Consider the following 16794-nt stretch of genomic DNA (forward strand, 5'->3'; position numbering starts at 1 on the left):
GCAAACAGCAAGCCCAGGCGGAGCCTTAGCAGAAACACAGAGCCAGACACCTGCTCAAGAGCTATGTGCTGCCAAGTTCAGGCCATCTGGGATGGTGTGCTTCAGTGCACATGCCAGGGGGCTCGTCATCACACTGCCAACCCAGCCAGAGTGTAAGACAGAAGGAGGAAGTGGCCTTTGCCCTTTTGGATCTCGTTTCCTTTTCCACACACCTGTTGCTGCTGTCAGATAGAAACTGTGGAATGGGAAAACCAAGACCTGGAAAGATATCCCTGTCGGGCAAGCTCCGCTTCAGATGTCGGTAGCACATCCTGTAAGCCTGACTCTACTTTTTTGGAGACAAGGCCTAGAGCCATAGGAGGAAGGCTTACTAACACCTCAAATTTCAAGTACTGGCGTGAAATTATTGACATCGTTTCCTTGGCACGCGAGGCCAGTCTTTGGTATTATTTCTCTTATGTGATTTGGGAACTATCATTCTATTTTTTACCTAGTTGGTATAAATTAATATACAGGTGTCACTCACATTTCCAATGTTCACGTTATGGCACCCCCCATTTACGAAAGACCTCCCACAGCACCTGTTTTCCCCTGAGAGAAATCCGAAGAGGATTTCCTCCTTTATGCAAAAAAGCGGTGAGAAGTGAACCTAGCGTTCAGCGTGACTCTAGCGCTCATCGTGTGTCTAGCGTTCAGCGGGAGTCTAGCGCTAAGCGTGTGTCTAGCGCTCAGCGTGTGTCTAGCGTTCAGCGTGAGTCTAGAGCTCAGCAGGAGTCTAGCGCTCAGCGTGTGTCTAGCGCTCAGCATGAGTCTAGTGCTCAGGGGGAGTCTAGCGCTCAGCGGGAGTCTAGCGCTCAGCATGTGTCTAGCGCTCAGCGTGTGTCTAGCGTTCAGCCTGAGTCTAGCGCTCAGGGGGAGTCTAGCGCTCAGGGGGAGTCTAGCACTCAGCGTGTGTCTAGCACTCAGCGTGTATCTAGCGCTCAGCATGAGTCTAGCGCTCAATGTGAGTCTAGCACTCAGCATATGGCTAGCGTTCAGCCTGAGTCTAGCGCTCAGGGGTAGTCTGGTGCTCAGCCTCAGTCTAGCGCTCAACATGAGTCTAACGCTCAGCCTGAGTCTAGCGCTCAGCCTGAGTCTAGCGCTCGGCGTGAGTCTAGCACTCAGCAGGAGTCTAGCGCTCAGGGGAATCTAGCGCTCAGCGGGTGTCTAGCACTCGGCGTGTGTCTAGCTCCCGGCGTGTGTCTAGCGCTCGGCGTGAGTCTAGCGCTCGGCATGTGTCTAGCGCTCAGCGGGAGTCTAGCGCTCAGCGTGTGTCTAGCGCTCAGCGTGTGTCTAGCGTTCAGCGTGAGTCTAGCACTCAGGTGGAGTCTAGCACTCAGCGTGTATCTAGCGCTCAGCGGGAGTCTAGCGCTCAGCGTGTGTCTAGCGCTCAGCGTGTGTCTAGCGTTCAGCGTGAGTCTAGAGCTCAGCAGGAGTCTAGCGCTCAGCGTGTGTCTAGCGCTCAGCATGAATCTAGTGCTCAGGCGGAGTCTAGCGCTCAGCGTGTGTCTAGCGCTCAGCGTGTGTCTAGCGTTCAGCCTGAGTCTAGCGCTCAGGGGTAGTCTGGTGCTCAGCCTCAGTCTAGCGCTCAACATGAGTCTAACGCTCAGCCTGAGTCTAGCGCTCAGCGTGAGTCTAGCGCTCGGCGGGAGTCTAGCGCTCAGGGGAATCTAGCGCTCAGCGGGTGTCTAGCACTCGGCGTGTGTCTAGCTCCCGGCGCGTGTCTAGCGCTCGGCGTGAGTCTAGCGCTTGGCGTGTGTCTAGCGCTCAGAGTGAGTCTAGCGCTCGGCGTGAGTCTAGCGCTCAGTGTGTGTGTTGCCACAAGCGCACCCTCGCACCCCCCAGCATCCAGAGTGGCGCCACCCAGCTCCCTCCCTGGGAACTACAGCAGCATCTCTGCATCCTACAGCCACAGCTTCCTTCCAACCGTGTCTATGAGTATCTGTGCTTCATCGCCATTTACTGGGTGCATCTGTTAGATAAGCAAGATGTGTCCTAAGGTATCAGAAAAGCCTAAGAGAGTTATTTTGGGGGACTGGGAAGGTTTAAAATTTTTTCCATATAGATTAATGGTCATTGCTTCTTCACTTTACACCATTTTGGCTTAGGAAACGTTTCATAGGAGTGCTCTACTTTCAGATACAGGGGAGAACCTGTATGTTATAGATGACTGCTATTTATTATATGTTACCATCTAAAATATAAAGAGCATGAAATACAGACAACATATAAAATATAGACAATGTATTCAATTGTATATTTATTGAACATTTTTGCAGTGGCTCCCTGAGCTGACGTTTCTCTGCCCTTATGGGTTCCGCAGCCAAAAGCATCAAGAAGCCCATTTCCATGTGGCTCTGAGCTAAGTGCTCAGACAACAGCCACATCACAAATAGAGTCTCTATGAACATGGGTAAACCCTGAACAAATACAAGTATCTGACTCCAACGTAAGTCCAGAGAGGATATTTATTTGATGAAGCAGTAAGCCAAGAGGCCGTAGTGTTTTCTTGGGGCAAGTAAAAGGAGGGAGAATTGTTCACCTCTGCCCTAGTGAACGGATTCGGTTTAATGAGCTTGGCGGCAGAGCGGAGAAGCCACCGGGACCATGAAGTTCAGTGCTGGCAGAGCCTGGTTGTGGACTTGGCTTCCCTTCTTACCACTGCCCCAACCCCACGGCCAAGCCCAGCTGGGGCCACTGCTGAGCAGATGTGTGCACACCTGCATTTGTTTAGGTAGGTTTTCCTTCTGTCTTTGCCTTGTTCTGACCGCAGTAAGAATTCCAGACAAAAAATAGTTTCCCAATTGCCTCTATTTTATTATAGAGGAATTTCAATTTCCTCTATGATGATTATCAGTGTCTCATCTCTGCTTCTTTGGCATACAAAAATCTATAGTCAGTTTTACTGAAATTCAGTAAAATGGTTAAGGAAGGGCTCCACGTCCATGGTCTTGTCGCAGTCTTTCCATTACCCAGACGCTCATCGTAAAGCTCGCTCTTTGTTTTAGGATCTGTCCTTACACAGATGAATTATGGCATTTTGTTGCCATCCTGGCCTGTCTTTGTTTATAACTAACCAGGCTTAAAGGTGCGAATGGAAGCTTAAATCACTCTATGCCATATATAACTCGTGCCACAGTGAAATCTTGTTACTTGACTAATTTTCCTACACGAAGCATGTATCATTGTATCTAAAATGGTTACATTTTATCCCCCATTATTATCTTGCCAAAGTACCTGTTACTTCCTCTCCATCCTTCCTTTAGAGCCAGGGGGAAGACAGCCTGGCCCAGAATTCCTCAGCAAAGTGTTAATGCTTCTGGAGTGCAGAGCATTTGCCAAGTCACAGGCAGTGTTCAGAAGGGACCCAGCCCTTCCCGTGCCTCTTTCTTACATTTCAAAGTTAGCTAGAGGAAGTGGAAGAGTATTGTGGGATTTGGGGATTCAGTCAACAGGATTCCAGATTAGGGTTCTTTTTTCTGGTGGTTGTTTGATTATAGAAATCCCTAGTGTTCCAATTGTCCAGTTTTTTCTACGCTAACCACCAATCAATTGTGTAATTAAAATGTCAAAGCTAAAGGAAAAAAAAAAATCCGGGGAAAGAAGTATAAGGATGTGGCTCTGTAGAGGCAGGCAGAGAATGAGTTCTCAGCTTTCCAGCATTCGTTAACACAAGTCCATAATCTTTTCTCTGCAATTCTAAAATCTGAAAAGTTTGGGGGGGGGGGATCATTTTGTAAGATTAGCACCAAAACTTGTTTGGTTGTGAAACCTGACTTTGACTGATATTCACACTTAATGTAAATATTCATAAGTAGCTGCAGAAATAGAAACGTGTTTGATTATAGGTACTGGCCCAGACCTTACTGGAAATGCCTTTTAATATATGCTCTATGAACTGCGTTACCTCTATAAAATTCAGAATATTCTGAAATCTGGAACACATCTGGCCTTAAGAATTTCAGGTAAGTGATTTTGGATCTAAAACAATTGCCTAATCTGTGAACCCATGAGGATGCCTACCTCCCAAGCCACAGGGTTTAGGAACTGAAAGGAAGAGTATTCTCAGGGTGTATGGAAAGGACTTTGGATCGACTGCCCTTAGATATGATGGCTTAGGTACTATGAATTTAAACCCATCACTGTATCAACTCCAAACCTGACCTAAGTACTTCGTGTGTGCTGGGTTCCGTGCTAAACACTTTGGGAATTAGGAAGATGGACCTTAAGTTTTAAGAGACTCTTTATTAAGCTAATAGAGTTGCCAGATTTAGCAAATAAATAAATAAATCAATAAATCCTATATACATCTCATCCCATATATATATATTTACATATTATATTTGAATTTCAGATAAACAGAATAAATTTTGGTGTAATTATGCCCTAGGCATTATTTGGGACATACTTACATTAAAAGATCATTTGTCATTCATCTGAAATTCAAATTTAACTGAATGTCCTCTATTTTATCTGGCAGCCCCACAAGCTAATAAAGTAAGCATCTTTTCAGAGTAACTTTGAACCATCTGATTACCAAATATTACTTAGATGTGGTAAAATTATGTCTTCATTGGGATTCAAGAATTTTCCTTGTAATATTGAAATTCAAATAGAACGAGCAAATTAAAAAAAAGAACCAGCAAGTTAAATTTCAGTTCCTTCCTTCAAGAATACAACTCAAAAGAGAGAAACTTATGTTACTGTCTTCTAACCACATTTCCAGCAAAATAAGTGGTTTTATGATAAGCTTTAAATTATTTAGTTCATTAAAGATTATCGGTAATTCTTGTGTACAAGTTCAAGTTATTTAGAGTAAACTCATCCACACTCCTGATCATTTGTCTGACTAGAAGAGTCATTTTGCATCTGAACTTGAAATGCATCATTCCTCTCTGAATGTGCATTGGATATTGGAATCTCATAGTACATTTTTTGTTTGGTTTACTTGAGGCATTTAATTTGAATGTAAAAAACTGTACAATTGGGGTGTCACTTGTAAAAGGACCTTTTATACCATGAAGTGAAGGCACTAAGCCAAATGTTTGAAGAGCACTCTTCGGTGCCTTGTGTATTAATGTCCCATGTCTTCACTTAAAAAAGCGAATTGTTGTTAACTGCCTTTGCCTCTTACATCATCCTGGGGGGCTCATTCAGGGTTTCCCAACCTGGCTGTGTATGAGAAAACATGGAGGGATTTTTAAAATACTCATACCCTATTTTGCTCCTGAATGTCTGACTGTGTGGAGACTTGGAAAATAGTATATTTAAAAGCTCACCCAGGTTTTTCTAATGTGCAGTCTGGGCTAAGAACCACAGAGCTAACTGGACCGTACTTCGTGAGGACAATGATCAGGCTCCCTCTTTTCTCTACTTATAGTCCCTTTATAAATATTTACTGAGTGAGTGAATAAACAACTCACCATGGAAGCGAATAGAAGCCCGATTTTATATACTGATTTCTGCTTTAATTTGCTGTGAATAATGTACCTTTGGTCATATATACACGTTAGGAACATCAGTCTTAAACGTAAAAAAAGGGCAATGAATTTGTGACCCAGGTGGATTTTGCCAGTACATGAAGACAAATCAATGCAAGAGCAGTGCTAACAGAAGCAGCCATGTCTCTAGTGAAGTCACATTCTGTGCTTGGTTTTATAAATGCCCCCTTGTGCATCTGGATTTTCCTGGAGTGTTCCAATTCCTTGTCATTCTTATTTTTTCAATAAACTTAAATTTGTTCAATTTGTTACAAATTTATTAAATTTACTCATTAAAATTTAATAAATTTATTGAAGATTTAATTTAAATTTTATTTAATTTAAAATTCATTACAATTCACTTAAATACACTTGTTTCTTGAAAATAAATTCATGAATCCTAAAAAAAAAAAGTTAAGCTCTCTGCCAATTTGGTGTTTAGAAAATATTGCTGTGCCTATAATAATTAGAATAGGTGAGTTTACCAGTTTAAATCTGGGGGAAGGAAATAACAGCTAGTTTTCATATTTTGCATGTCCAAAAGCAAGAATCCCTGAACCCTTACATGCCATCTAATTTGTCCATATACTTGTCTTGGCCATATAAATCCCTTTGCTGGGATTCATGAATCTATTTTCAAGAAACGAGTGTATTTAAGTGAATTGTAATGAATTTTAAGTTAAATAACATTTAAATTAAATTTTCAATAAATTTATTAAATTTTAATGAGTAAATTTAATAAATTTATAACAAATTGAACGAATTTAAGTTTATTGCTTTGCTGTAGAAGGTGATATTTTCAGCTCTAATTAACTAGTTGCCTAGAGCTAATTTTCCCTTGAAAACTTTCTGGGCAATAAATAGAAAGTAGGAATATTAATTTCTTTCTGGCTTGAGTTGGCCACCTTTTGGCTGGCACGGAGTGATATCACCTCTCTGGTCCTCCGTGAGTGATGGCTAGGCCCACCTGTCACTGGTCCTTTCATCCTTGCCCTTTACTTCCTTTGCCCTCACTTTGGCCCCACGAAGCTTTTGCTCTGAGACCTAAGTCGTGCTCATAGCATTACCGGTAAACCAGAGAAGCTGAAGAAGGTTCTGATGGTGCCTGCTTGCATAATTCTTCTCACTGTCCCCTTGTATGGAATTGCAAAACATTTTGAGCACCTCAGAAGGAAGGCACTGTGTAAACATAAGGTACTTTTTATTTGTCATCTGTGCTTATTAGTAGTAATACAAAATGGGGAGCATCAGAGGAATAGTTTGGTTATTTCTTCAGATTTGAGACCTCTGTTTCAGGCCAGTGCCTTTCCATATGATCAAATATCATATCAATGTTTTCTGTCAAATGTAACTTTAAATTTTACAGTGTTGCACATTTGGTATTTAAGGGGATTGGATAGTTTTCTTTCTTTCTTTCTTTCTTTCTTTCTTTCTTTCTTTCTTTCTTTCTTTCTTTCTTTCTTTCTCTTTCTTTCTTTCTTTTTTTAGCTTTCTTCTTAGAACTAGAATTGCTGCAAAATCCAGTGATACAGTATCTAGAAACAGAACTCTTTTTGGACAAAATTCTTTTGCTGTGTAAATAGGGCAATCTTTGATCCACACACAGAAGAAATAACACCTTTTCTTATCCAAAGGACGACTGGTATTCTGTATTGCTGGCTGTATTAAAGGGAAAAAATGATTCATTCTGAAACTAAAGACTGAGTCTGAGTGGTCCCCATATATTCAGCTTTTCTGTGAATGAACATGTGATGATCCCTCACTCTGTGAGCCAGGCCATTGCCCCTCTCTACCTCCTGCACTGTGGTTCTGCACAGGGCTCACACTTGCCATTAAAGATGGAGGAAACTTTCTGGATAGTCTGCAAAAGTTTCAGTTGCGGAAACATTTTTATCTTTATTTTTTTTTAAGATTTTATTTATTCATTTGAGAGAGAGACAGAGACAGAGAGAGAGCATGAGCAGGGAGAGGCAGAGGGAGAAGCAAGCGGACTCCCTGCTGAGCAGGCAGCCTGAGGACTCGGGCTCAGGGCTCCATCTCAGGACCTGGAGATCATGACCCAAGCCGAAGGCAGACGCTTAACCATCTGAGCCAGCCAGGCTCCCCTGCAGAAATGTTTTTAGATTGATATATGAAGTAGGATGCTCAGTTTTATGACTTCCGGATTTAATCATTTTGAGAGGAAAAGATGCACTTCTAAACCTAAATACATATTTCTAAAATGCCCTTGACATTTGAAAATTTTCTGCCAAAAATGGACACCTAAGTGAATTGGTATAGGTATTTATGTCCTAGTTTTAGACTTAAACCATAGCCTCTTTTATAAAGAATCTAAAGATATGTTTAAACGGGAAATCATGGCCATTTGGATGAAGAAATTATAGTAAATATAATTTTATAGGACTATTTGAGAGCTGCATCCTTTAAAAAAATCCTTCTGTGATCAAGCTTGGAAGCCAGTTTTATTGCTATCTGCACTTAGAGTGAATGAAGCAAGGAGAGTAAGGTCGTGGTCACTGTGCTTACTGAAGGTCAAATCGTGGTAGTGCTTCATGAAGCGCTTCTTTTTTTTTTTTTTAAGATATTATTTATCCATTTGAGAGAGTAAGAGAGAGAATGAGCAGGGAGAGTGGCAGAGAGAGAGGGAGAAGCAGACTCCCTGTTGAGCAGGGAGCCCGACCCCAGGACCCTGCGATCATGACCTGAACCGAAGGCAGACGCTTAACCTACTGAGCCACCCAGGCACCCCTCATGAAGAGCTTGTGTGTAGGCTGCTGACAGAGTAACACCAGGGGAGAATCAGGTCTAAAATTTACTTCAAGGCTTCAGAGCATCATAAAGGAAACACACGTTGTGAAGACAAGCACTAAACAGGTTGAAGTATTGTTTCTCGATTTAAAAGGTGACGCTATTACAGGATTTGCCTGGTAGACCCCGGAGAATGTCCAAGGTCCCTGGAGTGTGTGACTGGGGAAGGAGTCAGTGTTATCTCCTCCTTTCTCTTCTATTTTCTGACACCTGGGTGTTCTCCTCTCCTTTTTTCCACAGTCCATGTTTCAAGTATTTTTCATGTCAGTCAATGTAGAGAAGTCTTCATCTCCACAGTAAATGTCACGTGTCGGTGTATCCAAACGGTGTGATATGCCTCCCCTCGCTGCTTTGTCAACCTTGCCTTCTTCCCTGCTCTCTCAGCCTTGGAATCAGATTTTCTAATTGCTTAAGCTTTGAAGTTTGCCAAATAGCTAGACCTATTTCAGGTGACCAGGGTGTTGACTTGTACCTGGCATGCTTCTGGTCTGAGAACAAAATTACAATAATTTCCAAAGCTTGCTGAACAAATGCCTTGAGCAAATTGGACCACAACCTTACTTGAGGTAAATGTCTGCTTTCCTTTGCCTGCTTCTCTGCCCAGGGACTCTTTGCAAGGCTATCTTATAAATTTGGTTGGCATTTCTTTTGTCTTTTGTTCTCCATGGACCAGCTACTTCCGCTTTAAACATGGTGGCAGGAAGGGGGAAGGAAGGAAGGATGGGGGTCATTGCCAGTACCCGGTGACGTGGACTGTGTTTTGAAAATGCAGAAATGGGGTCCCCTTGTCTTTTCTTCCACTTACACCCCCTTATCTTAGTCACTAACTAGGTATGTTTCTACATGCATAGGATATCTAGTTGTGTGTGTGTGTGTGTGTGTGTGTGTGTGTGTGTGTGTTGATGTTATCCTTGGGAAATGTTCACTAACGCCTGCTTCGGGTGTGAAGGTAATTTCTATTCTTCTATTTTCTGATTTCTGAACTTCAGGAGAAGGTAAAGCTTGATGCTGAGAGGGAAAAACTAGAGAGGCTTCAGGAGCTTTACTCCGAGCAGAAGACCCAGCTGGACAATTGTCCTGAGTCCATGAGGGAGCAATTACAGCAACAACTGAAGAGGGTCAGTAGCAAACAGGAATGTGCCAGTCGTCTTTTGTTTTTCGGTGTTTTTTCAATGAAGTTCCACTTACCTATGACTTACTACTTCACACAGCATAAATTTGCATAAGTTCTGGTCTTTAGATACTTTTTAAATAGAAATATGCATGCTGACAGTATATATTATTTCATGCTAATAAGTTAAACAATTCCTTGTTAGAATCCTTCACTCATTTATAATGCAAAAAAACTAATTCTGGAGTCATTCTTTGTAACAAAAGAGAGTCATTCTTTGTGACATATAACCGACACCGAGATTGTAGCATTTAAATCAACTGACATCTTTCCCTGCATTCTCTGCTGCATCGTGACTACTGTTTGCCCTTGGACCCTTGGATGTTTTGTTTTTTTTTCTCTCAGCCTGATTTTATACTTGGCCCCCAAAATTATCCTATTCTCTGATTTGCTTCCCATCACCACCCACTGTGTTTCTTTTTCTTTCTGCCTCTTAGTGACACTGAACTCGTTAGCACAGCCACAGTGAACACCAAGACCCAAGATGCAGGGCAATGCCCTCTGCATCTTCTCAGACGAGCTTCATCATTTTTTAAAGCTTAGCACAGCGTGGACTTTGTGGTGGGTTTTATCGGGTTATCCTCCAATTGTTGAAGTGGGCTGTGCTTAACATGGCCACGTGGGTCATCTGCTGAAATGAGGCTTCAAGGTGGAGAGTTTCACAAACACTGGCAAGACCACTTAATATTTCAGAGCCTCTTGACGACTAGGTCATTTGCTCTGAACAGCAACCCAAATAACCGTGACCCTGGGGAACAGTCTTGGATCTCTAGAAGAGTCATGTCATAGTAACTTATGCTAAGTGACTAACAACTCATGATTCCATGTGACTAGAAAAGAAAGGCTAGTTTCATTCATGTTATTCTGTCAGGACCTTCTTGGGAGTGGGCAAGTCGAAACATCAGCCAAGGTAGCCCCACCCTTGGAAATGTTTAGGATGGCCTTTAATACAAAAACATTTGATACCTTAGAGTAGCATTAGGTTATGAAAAATTACATTTAAAAATTTTCAATGTATTACAGAGGTTGAAAGCATCTTAATAAATAGTACCAAAGGCAGACAGGTTAACCTGCAGCATAACGATTTTAATATTTTAACAAATAGTAACTTTCTTACTATGTTGGATCAAAAAAGTCTCAACAATGTTTCTTCCTCTTTACTCCTTTTATTGTATACAGCTGAATTTGCTGTAAGAAGAGAAAACTTCCTGTCCCTCAGTGTCATAATTCTCTAGAAATCTTGTGATGCAAATAATTGGGAAAACATTAGTATTTGTAAAATTATTTTTGCTTGTAATTTGTGTTTATGCCAGTTCACTGAAGAGATTGGGAAACTGCCTTTTATTATTTGTTCACTGGTTTTCAACTCTCCTCATTACTAATGATTTTACACAGTGGTCGTGTTACTTTATCTAGAGTCAGCAGCAACTTATATATTTTGTTCTTCTCTGCCTCTAGTTATCCAGTTATTGCTTGGACTCTTTATAAACACTGCTGCAGATAAAAATTTGTAAATTCTCTTAGTTACTGAGACTCAGATTGATATAAATAATGGCTGTTTGCTTAATCTAGCCTCTATAGGATAACTCTAAATGTATGTACGTTCTAAGGATGTCCAAAGGAGGACAGGAAGTGATGCAGACAACCTCTTTCACTATTTCACAGCAAAGACCCTTTTTCTCTTCCTCTCCAAGCAGAGTGTAAAATTCTTATCGTAAATCCCTTTCATTGGGAGAGATAACTGGCTTGTAGTAGCTTCTATTCACCTGTATTAAGAGGTCCATTAATTTTATAGGGATGATGTCCAGAGTACCTCTCCACCAATCCCACGGCTTAATCAGTAAAAAGTCCACTTATTTCAGGAGAAGTCCGTTCATACTAGGAACTTCCTGTGTTACCACAGCTCCTTTCCCTTAAGACTTCAAACCCTTCTGAATACCACTACCTTACAAAGCTTTCCCGAAGGCATTTAAACTAGATGCAGTAAAGGTGATTTTATTACCACAAACTTCACTAGGTGGCAGGTCATACAAAAGAAAAAATAAATGAACAGGAATAAGATCATTTTCTTAAATTGTGTGTTATCCCAAGTACTTAAGCTGAAGTTATGGAATGATTTTTTGTGTACAACACTATGGCTTTATGACCGGGCTTCTTCTAATTCCCTGCTTTAGCGTCAGAATACAGCTTTCATCTGAGTAGTTGTATGTAGTTGAGGTGGGCTCACCAGTTGAATTGTTCCTTAGGATGCAAACATTTTGGAAAAGAAAGCAGAAGTTAAATGAGTCTTTTGTTTGCCAGGAGAAGTTCCACTAGTAAATGGAGGAGACACCTGGCTAGGAGTTTTCTTGTGCTTTTGATAATTTACTCACTGAATGGTTGAATTCAGTCTCTTGATTTAATTAATATATATATATTATTATTAATTAATACACACACACACACACAAATTCAGTGATATCAACAATTAGAAGACATTTTTCTCACTAGCTTTACCATTGGTTCATCCTTTAATCTTGGATAAGTCCTTCAACTTCTGTGGGTCTCAGTGTCCTCATATATGAAATGAGAAGGTTGCACGAATGATTTCCATTGTCTTTTTCCAAATTCCAAATTCCAAAACAGTTAAAGTGTTTGACTATAGGGCATAAGATGGAGAAATGTGAACAAACCCTGAGCCCCACTTAAATTTGTTTTCAAAGTTGGCCTTGAGCTGCCATGAGGTTATTACTGTAATCTCTCCTGCTATACCACATCTGTTCTCCTCTTCTGTCCCTCTGCTGAGCAAAAAAACCCACGAAGGACTGCACGTAAACTTCTGCCATATAAATTCTCAGAACAGTTATTGGGAAAAAAGAAGGAATTGCATTGAATTTTCTTGAGCACAGCTCTTTTATGTCCTTTGGCGCCTGGCCTTTGAGCTTGCCAACCAGTAGAGATTTGTAATGTTCTTTTAGCAAGTGAAGCTTAGTTAAAATTTTCATCCAACTAGTCATGCCCTGGACTTTGAGCTTCCTGTATGTATTACTGTGTGCTCAATTAAACGACTCCTGCCCCCAAATTCCATGCCCTGAATTCTTATTCTTATCTAAAATCTTAGCAAAGCTTTTTTCCCCTCCCCAGTGGTTTTTCTTTTACAGTATAAGTTTATATACACACATTCTAATTGTTTGGACGACTTGATCAGATGATTATACCAACAAAATCTGACTGCTAAGCTTAGCTTTAATTTTCAACTTTCCTACCGAGCGTGTTATTATTTTCATCCAACAGTTTAAATATTTACTACAAACAAAGTAGTGGCTCTGTGACCTTCACGCGGTTAAGATAACACATGTTGCCTATTAACCAGATGTGGAGTGAGCGACTGACTAGCATATTGTGTATTGTGTATTGTGAGACATATACCCACTTTGAGTAAATATTATTTATAAACTAAAAAAAAAAGTTTATGAAACTATTTCTCTCAATAATCTTTAGCCACAAACCAAGCTTAATTGAAAGACCTTAAAAACTTGACTATGAATGACCCCGTGAGTAAATATATCCACTGATGTATTGTTTCAAGATGGCAAGTATTTTGTTTCAAGACATAACACTTGGGTTATCTTTTAATCACTTCAGTAGTCAGTAGATTTGGGCCAAATTCATTCATTCCTTTAGAAGTTATAAGCATAAAATGTCTGATAAACTTGAAATGTCCACCAATAACTTGACACCAAGATGACTTTCTGTTTGGCCAATTAAACTGTAAAAAAAAAAAAAGGTGCTAAGAAATGCTGAATATGTTTTTCAAATTGTTTTTCTTGCCCTTAAGCTTTAAGAATCCACTGTGTTGACATAATAATCTTGTTGCCATAGTGCTGCTTGTAATTACATGGTAGCTAATCATCCTTCTATGAATCATCCCCAGAATAAAATTCATTCCAGAAGACAGAAATGTGTTATTCCATTTGATTAAAAGGCCTAATTTATCACTCACATAAAAACCAAAAGAGGGGGTGGTATGTTTAAAAACTGATATAAATCTAATTTATCATATTCATTTATCCAACTCTTTCTGATGTTTTGAATGGAAAAAAAACATGTTCTGGCTATTTTGCCTATGTAGAGTTATAAACCGTATAGCCCAGCTGCTGTCTCGTTTTGGCCATAGATTATTTACAAATTATATATTTTTTAAAATCTTCTATACCTACCGCATTCATGGTTTTGTCAAGGCTCCAGAATTAAGGAAGTGTTTTTTTTTTTTTTTAAATGTAGATTGAAGAATCATTTATACCACATGTACCAGTCTCTGCACAGATAGAGATTCACTTCTGTCTTCAGACATTTCATAGGTTAGGAAATGCCTGTTCTAGACCATCTGATTTTTATGATTTCTGATCTTTCTTAAATGTCCTCAAGATTATTCCCAGAGTGGTAGTACTTAACCATTAGGGACCCTCTTTGTGCCTGATGAATGCTGTGCTTCCAGTAAAAATCTTTGTAAACAATGTTAAGGGAGTCACAGAAGCCCAGTGTAAGAATACCAACTGCCAAATGTTTTCAATGACTTCTCCTTTCAATAAAATTATTGGAGCATGCATGCCTGTATATATCATATAGATCTAATCTGTATGTGTGCCAAATTTTGAGTCTTGTTTTATAGTCAGTAACTTCGGAATCTTGAATTTGATCTTGATACTAAAATCTCATTTCATTAGAAAATTTTGGAAAATGGGAGTTTTCTCAAGAGACCATGTCACACCTTGGTCAGCAGATAATGTTTAGTTATTTACTAATGAATTCTTTTTATACTTCAGGATCCATTTTAAAACCGCCTAGTAGATTTAAAGCAAGAATTCCTACATCCACAGAACAGTCTCAAACCAGGGCTTCTCTCCCACCCCCACCCCCCCCCACCCCGGTCCTTTCAATTCCATTCTAATGGTCACTGCTCTGGGATTTAACTCCAAAAGTCAGGATTATCATGTTCCAACCCTGGTCAGCTTAGTAATTAGAAAGATATCTTGGACTGTTTGCTTTTAATATTTTTTTCCTTCATGTTAAGAATGCTACAGCCATTCTGGTATGTCTTGTTTTCATTCCCCTTTCTCCAAAGGATGCCGACCTGTTGGACGTGGAGAGCAAACACTTTGAAGACCTGGAATTCCAGCAGCTTGAGCGTGAGAGCCGTCTGGATGAGGAGAAGGAGAACCTGACCCAACAGCTCCTGCGTGAAGTAGCCGAATATCAACGGAACATTGTGACTCGAAAGGTACTTTTGCCAGGTGTCATTCAGTGTAAAAAGTCCACATTCACCCCTCACTCCATGACAGGAATAATCATTAATGTAGCCCTCTGTCTACCTGTCTTTATATCTGAATATCTGTGTGTGTTTCACCACATGTCACATTTGACAGATTATGGAGGCTGCCATCTACATACCAAATGGTGCTCCGAGCTGGATATCCCGAGATGTGTTACAGTTACCATTACTTACTGCTGTAGATGCCGTTGATTTATAATATCTGATTTTTTTCATTTGTGTGAAAACCAAGGGAGAAAAAAATCAGAAATTCAGATATTTGTTTTAAGTTACTCGCTTTTGCAATCACAGTAACTAGATTTAGAATAGTTCTGTGAACAAAGTCTATTTTGGCATCTTCGGTTTCCCACTGCTCATAGTTCTTAAAGTTGGCTGATAGCTTATTACCATTAGAAATAGCCCCGCCAAATGCCATGCACATCGCTGGCTCCGCCCACCTCCTGCACCCAGATGTCCCGCCCCAGAATTCAGCTCTTGTTCCAAAACTTAGAATCACATCCCAGTGCTCTATATTAAACCAATAAAATTGAGGGGAAAGGAGATAAAGAAGGTGACTTCTTAAGCTCTCAGCTTAAATAAGAACTTACATTGTTATTTTTCCCATAAGGCGTCTCCCAAGATGATTCATTTACAGTCTAAAACAAGATTTCCTGTTGACTTATGCATTCTTCAAATAGATTTTAAACCACGTGGACTGTATTGGCCTTAGGTAAAGAAAAGCCTTCAGCTTGGCAGGTCAAAGAGACTACCTCACAGTCTCTAGGTAATAATCACTGCCTACCACCAGTGAAAATGTGGTCATTGCTGATCCAGTTGTCAACACTTTTCCCTTTTCCAGGACATACTGGCAAACCATTGAATGTCTAACGTGCGTATGTATATCATCATCTTTTTTCCTCCAGGAAAAAATTTCTGCATTGAAAAAGCAAGCCAATCACATTGTCCAGCAGGCTCAGAGAGAACAAGATCATTTTGTGAAAGAAAAGAATAATTTAATAATGATGTTGCAAAGAGTAAGTATTTCCTTTTTAGCACTGGTTGCAATAAAACTCAGGTTACAGCTTGGGGAAAGTTGCTTCCTTCAAAGCAAGTGCCTTTTAATAATGAATAGTGGATTTTAATTTAAAGAAGATTTTTTAAATATACATTTTTATTTACTTCTCCACATTAATAAGCTGATACTCTGTGAATGATTAACTCTAATTCATGAAGTAAGCAAGGACATTCTCCTCATGATTTTTCCATGGTGTGAAAATTCAAACTTGAAAAACATGTACGTTTTCGGATTTTCTTCTTTTGAAAAAAACAGATTTTTCTTCAAATAGGTAGAACATATTCTGCCTTTTTTGCTGCTATCAAACGTTTTGGCTCAGCTGCTGTGGTGTCAGACTCCAATTATTTGCCTATGGGTCCTCCTGGCAATTGCCACATTGGGTTTAGTTTGGCTTCACTGGCTAGTAGACACCCCTCATGGGGAGCAAGATCATCCTCACCAAAGGGACTGTGGTCCCATCTGCCTAGTGCCTAATGTGGCTGCACGTAAAGGGTTTCCTTTGCCCAACCTGCAGCCTGATTTTCTGACGTAGTCTAAGATCTAAGACACCAAAAGTTAAAATTGATGGGCTAGTCTCAGCACTGAGCCTTGTATGCAGGCCACTGCCTAGAATGTGACACTTGGGATCCTGAAAATATGAGATGGACCCAGAATGGGGTACAGGAGAAAGAATGAGGGACTAAAGGATGAGGCTAGACCACGCTCCTCCCTAGAAGACATGTAGCTGGAATATTCTCAACTTAGCCACTTAACTATTTTTAGGTTGAGAAGGGAAAGAAAATTGGTCCTTCACATAGAACTATGAGTCCACTCAAGGTGCACCTACGTAGCCCCCACAGATCCCTGACAACTCCCCTCCTCCTGCTGCTTTGGCACCTAGAAATCTCAGAATGGATTTATGTTTTCCATCCCTGTCTCCTGCTCTGGGGAT

General features: G+C 40.5%; 1 protein-coding gene across 15 annotated transcripts in view; it reads left to right on the forward strand.

Annotated features, from left to right (window-relative positions):
• The window catches only part of PHLDB2 (pleckstrin homology like domain family B member 2), a 105619-nt gene that overhangs the window by 51690 nt on the left and 37135 nt on the right, over nt 1-16794 (forward strand). For 13 of the 15 annotated variants that reach the window (XM_078065877.1, XM_078065871.1, XM_078065922.1 and 10 more), the window contains 3 exons: nt 9317-9445; nt 14603-14758; nt 15712-15822. In XM_078065877.1, the coding sequence (XP_077922003.1) occupies nt 9317-9445; nt 14603-14758; nt 15712-15822 (396 nt within the window). The remainder of the gene's footprint in view (nt 1-9316; nt 9446-14602; nt 14759-15711; nt 15823-16794) is intronic. The other 2 variants (XM_078065892.1, XM_078065909.1) reach the window with 1 other exon arrangement.

Source organism: Halichoerus grypus, chromosome 1, assembly GCF_964656455.1.
Source record: "Halichoerus grypus chromosome 1, mHalGry1.hap1.1, whole genome shotgun sequence".
Lineage (NCBI taxonomy): Eukaryota > Metazoa > Chordata > Mammalia > Carnivora > Phocidae > Halichoerus > Halichoerus grypus.